The 5506-nt window shown below is 43.0% G+C and overlaps 1 protein-coding gene across 2 annotated transcripts in view; it reads right to left on the bottom strand.

Annotated features, from left to right (window-relative positions):
* Positions 1-5506, bottom strand: part of KLHL28 (kelch like family member 28) — a 17813-nt gene that overhangs the window by 2429 nt on the left and 9878 nt on the right. For both annotated transcript variants that reach the window (XM_006024856.2, XM_025205622.1), the window contains exons 3-4: positions 3432-3875; positions 437-645 (exon numbers count right to left, since the gene is read on the bottom strand). In XM_006024856.2, coding sequence (XP_006024918.1) covers positions 437-645; positions 3432-3875 — 653 coding nt within the window. The remainder of the gene's footprint in view (positions 1-436; positions 646-3431; positions 3876-5506) is intronic.

The following is a 5506-nucleotide window of genomic DNA, read 5'->3' as shown; positions in this document are numbered from 1 at the left end:
CATATTTAGCTCCAGATATCAGAGGTAACAAACCATTTTTGAGATGTTGCCTTTACTCATGTTATGCAAGTTGATCACCTGCAGAATGACATTTGTTTTTACTCCCCAACTGCTCCCCACCAATTTAAGCTGGGCCACCTGTGAATGAGGTATTATTCAAAATTCAATGAAAGTGGGAGAACTGGGTCTTTCAGGAGGTTGAGAGAGAGATAGATGAGAAATACTGCACCACTGAATTCACAGAGACATTAATTAGTTCTTTCGTACAGGACATTTCAGGGACATCTGACCTAATTTAAGGAAGAAGGACAATGCCCTGAAAGTCACGTCCTTTAGCCTTAAATTTTTCAAACCTATATTAGGACAAATGAAAGTTTAGTATCTGTAAGACATGGGGATTAACTCTTGGTATTCTCAGAGTTTCATATGTCCCTACCTGTTCTGGGTTCCTTCATGGATCTACACACCGTCCACTGATTTTGATGAGGGTCGTATCTTTCAATGCTCGACACGTGGGACACACCATTGTGTCCACCTACTACAAAAATGAAGCCCAGCATGACGCCAACACCAAAGTTTATTCTTTTATCAGCCATTGAAGCTACTGTGTCCCACGAGTCTTTACTCGGATCATAACGTTCCATGCTGCAGATACAAACAAACAACTTGTAAGTCTTGGGTTTTAATGACATTTGTTTGTACCGAGGTTTTATACCACAAGAGACTTGGCTGCATTTCGTCTGGGATTTCTAGCCTACTTCTGCGATGAGACAAATTTCATCTCTAACACAGTATGAGGTTTGGGGTTCTCTCAAGGATAAGCGGTAGTATAAGTAAAATAAAAAAAAAAACCCCCCCCCCCCCCCCCCCCTGGTTTTGCCTGCCAGCAAAATATCACACAACTCTGCAGCACAATTAATTCAAGAAGCCTGTCAGGTGGACTATTCCTCCTGGCCCGGCCCAGTTTGAAAAAAAAGCTAATAGAAAAAACTGTGGAGACACTGTTCTTCGGAATATTAACAGAGTGGCTGAAGCCTCCATTCACTGAACTGTAACTGGAGGTAGATACCAATCACTTCAGAATAACTTTGAAATTACTAAGCCCCAGAAGCCATGAGTCTCCCCGACAAGAGCAGCACAGATGGTCAGCGTCATTAACACAGCGCTGGCATACAGCCATTGCTTGCTAGATGTGCAGCTCCCATAGCACTGGGGAAAGGAAAGGGGAACAGGAAATTCAGATGCATGTGTGGAGGAGGCAAGGAATTTACTGACATATTCAGCTTATTTTGCCTTCTGGGGCTTATATGAGCCCAGTAACCATGTCATATTCCTTATGAATAGCCAGTGAGAACAAAAGTACTCAATACAAAAAGGAATTAAAAAAAGTAAATAAAAAGAATGGTTTCCGTATGTGTGTGAACAAAAGGAAGGTCTGTTTGAGATACGAATGCAGGAGAAGAACAAGACTGTCCAGGCTGTTAAACATTAAACTTCTATTATGATTTTTTTTCCCTTAAATTTACCATCGATTTAATAGCACCCTTTCACAATGCTTCAGTGCTAAACGTGAGACTTACCCCACTAAATGGGTAACAGAACTCACCTTTAAAGAGACTCATGCATTCACCTACTGAAAAGCATCTCCTTCCTCACAACCATGGGCCTGTTTCTTTCCTTGTGCAAAGCGCTTGTCTATGCCAGGAAATTACTACAAAGCTTAGACTGGAATTTACAGCATAGTCCATAGTTCATACTAGTGCCCTAGGTATACACTCTTATTTTACACCAAGAGTGACTTTGTGCTACTTAGCTTAGACCTCTTTAGAAGTCGATTAAATTAAGCCAGACAAAGACATGATTAGTGCAAAATAAAGATTTCCACAGGGAGACAGTGCAGAAGAGCTGCTGCGCAATAATCATACCAGGCTATTACTCCATGGAGAAAAGCCTTGAATGAGTGGCAAACACTTTGATGTCTTATTTTTCATAGCATATTAAGTCATTTTAACCAGTATCACAGTTCACACATTTAAAAGGGAAGAGATTTGAATAACACTGCAGTAAAGTCCTTGGTCAAAACAATTTCCTTCTCAATTAGCAATCAGTCTCTCATGATTTAGCATTCTCCTAGGTGACAATTTTGCTGAGGTTTGCTACTTGGGGATGATTTCCTTGTTTTGTATCACAACTACATGTCTGTAGCATTTTGAAAAAAATATACTGTGGAGCATTTTATTTTATACTTCATGTGCTGTATGACTACAGCAAAGAAGGAATTCTGTATTTTTAAATATCCAATGTTTTATCTAGGTGTCAAACAAAAACATTCCTCTTTCAAATGTTCTCCATCCTTACACTAATTATCCACTTGTTTATACTGAGGCCCCTTCACACAGTTTGCCTTTTGAAGAGATGCATCCATTTGTTCTACTGCAGTGGTGTCAAACTCACCTGTGTTCCCAGGCCATATCTGGGCCCCAAGGACCCTTGCAGGTCAGATCCGGCAGCGGCAGTGGTGGGGCAAGCAATGGTAGTCGGTAAATAGTTGTCATTTACCGCCTTACACTGCCAACATGCGCGTCCCACAGGGCTCTGTAGTTGGGAATCTGGTATCAGGCCTTGTCCCTGCTTGGCCCACCCACAAATTCCTGGCCCCTCTGGGAGCTTGGTGGGCAAGATGAAATGGCTCCACAGGCCGCATCTGGTTTGCAGGTTATAAGTCTGACACCCCTGTTCTACTGCCGTTGTTAACAAGTGAAGGTTGGTGCAAACAGACAAGTGCTACGCTGTACCCTGCAGCCCTGATCCTGTAACCAGATCCACACGGACTGAGTCTGGCAACTGAATGGAGCTCCACTGACTTCAAAGACTTGTCTTCTTTCATGTCTCTGCCTGCCCAGGACCACTGCTGAAGAAATACCACTCATCTACCTGTATAGTGACTATCCTTAAACCAGAGTTTAGAGTTTACTACGAACTTATGGTTTCAAACATGGCCAATCCACCCATGTCAAAACAGTAAGATGACCGACATGCATAAAAACTAGGTATATGCCAGAGTATGATTTTTTTTTTTTTTTTAAACACACACCTTCAAATTTAGCAGCAGGTGAGGCAAACTACATCAATTATTTTCTTTGAAGGGGTGTGTGAGTGTGCATACAAGTCCATTTTCTTAGCTCAAATAATTCAGGAAACTGTTGCATAGAGATTCCCCAACTAAATGCTCAGGTGGATATTACAGAACAAAATTTAATGAGGCCCACTGTGGATTACCAATGATCTTGCTGAGACTGTGTGCACACACGTGTGTGTGTATGTGTGCGCACTATGACTGCTGATCACAGGACTAATAATGATCACGGCTGATTTTATAAGTAGAATTCTGGTGTTCTACACACTTCTTACACACCTCAAAAGGTACGTACCTGTTCATGTGGGCAGGACCATAGCCACCAATGGCATATATCATTCCATCCAAGACAGCTGCAGCAAAACAACTTCTTGTTTTGTTCATTGGTGCAACTGGCTGCCATTCCTTAACCTTCGGAATGTATTTCTCTACTGACTGTAAATATGTCTGCCCATCGTAGCCACCCAAGGCATACAGTTCTCCTGCTAGAACGACTACTCCAAGAGTACTGCGGCTCTCATTCATTCTTTCGAGAGACGTCCAGGTATTTGTATCAGGATCCCAGCATTCCACTGAATTTTCATGTTTTCGGTAATTGATGCCTTGACACACATGGGTTGCAATCCCTCCTACCACATATACTTTCTGGTCTAAGACACATATTCCAAATTCATAGCGGGGAATGCTTAGAGGTGCTAGACCAATCCAGGAGTCATTCTGGGGAAAATACATTTCAACACTGGAGAGGAAATAAAAAACAGCAGATTAAATGAGTGCATAGCACGCTGAAACTTTACTAAATATCATCCGTCATTAAAAATAAGTATTATTTCGGTCAAGATTAAATGTTGTGGTTCTCTCACAAGCCTAATGCTCTTTCTGTTTGACTGGGTTTCAAGTGCTACTAATCAAGTTCACCTAATTGCCAATTAGGAACACAGCCTCACTGTGTTTGACAGTAGTACACAGTCCCTGCTGCAAAATGCTTACTGTCCAAACAGACAAGCCAGACACAGAGCAGAAAATGAATATAAAGGCAGAATGAACAGTGCAATGGTAGCATGTCATGCAAATACTACAATTTGTTGTGGGGGTTGGTTCAGTTGAGGGATATGCCAAAAGGAAAGCTCAATGGAAATGAAGGCAGGATAAAAGGGAAGAGAGTAAGAGGAGCAGATGTATATAAACCATACATGAAAGATTTGACGAGTGCGATTGTGAAACTTCCTTTTAAAAATAAACCTATTTAGAATGAAAATAGTAAATGACGACAAATATGTTCAGGCTTAATTTATTTAGGTAGTTTAAGTGTAATGTTAAGCAGTCATGCTTGCTGCTAGCACTATGAAGAAATCCAGCCATCGATGTGATGAAAGTTATTGATCAAGGATCAGGAACCACAGCTCACTAAAGAGCTAAACCACATTTTGAAAGCAGTAGCCTCTTCTGAAAATTAAGTGAGATTATTTTCTTGTTTCAAGTAGCTTATAGGAACATAAGAAGTGTCAAACTGGGTCAGACCAATGGTTCATCTAGCCCAGTGTCCTGCCTGAGACAGTGGCAGAAGTGGATGCTATACAGGAGGGGTGTCAAACTCATTTGGCCCGATGAGTGGCATGGAGCTGATCCACAGGCCAGCTCAGGCCTATGAACCCTCCTTCTACTGCCTGATCCAGCACAGGTGGCACCAAGTCAGGCCAGTTCAGGATGCCGACTCCCTGAGGCGGTGCAGCCTGGAACTCAGCACTAGTAGGCAGCATGGGCGGCACCCCAGGGAGCAGCATAGCATGGTACCCAGCCCCAGCAGGTTGCCCCGCTCATTGCCAGTCCTGGCTGCACTGCTCATGCTGCTCACTGGGGCGCATGGAGCACAGCCTAGGACCGGTCCCAGCAAATGGTGCAGCTCAGGACCTAGCCCAAACAAGCACTGCAAGTTCTAGGTCTGGCACAGAAGTGGCAGCACCCGGGGGTTGGATAACAGGGCTCTACAGGCCAAATCTGGCCCACAGGTTTTATGTCTGACACTCCTGCTATACAGGGAGAATACCAAAATGGACAGCTCTAGAGTGATCTATCCCCTATACAATACTTCAAAGCTACTCTGGGAAACTCAGGGCCAGTTCTTGACCCCAAATAGACCTCAGTGTACTCAGGTAGGTTTCCCCGGACCTTCGTTTCCAGGACAGCTACAGAGAATAAGCATCTAGCATCCTACATCTCAGAAAGAACACAAACAAAAAGGTTCAAATCAAGAGGCTGATAAAGATACAACAGCAAACATTCAGCTTTGCTATTCTCTGCAGGAGAAAGCATTCAATGCTGTAGAGCGGCACAGTGGCAATTTCAATTACCTACTCCTGGATGAGATTT

This window comes from Alligator sinensis, unplaced genomic scaffold (assembly GCF_000455745.1).
Source record: "Alligator sinensis unplaced genomic scaffold, ASM45574v1 scaffold358_1, whole genome shotgun sequence".
Taxonomy (NCBI): domain Eukaryota; kingdom Metazoa; phylum Chordata; order Crocodylia; family Alligatoridae; genus Alligator; species Alligator sinensis.
Note: the sequence above shows the minus strand (reverse complement) of the source record. Positions and strands in the feature narration are given on the sequence as shown.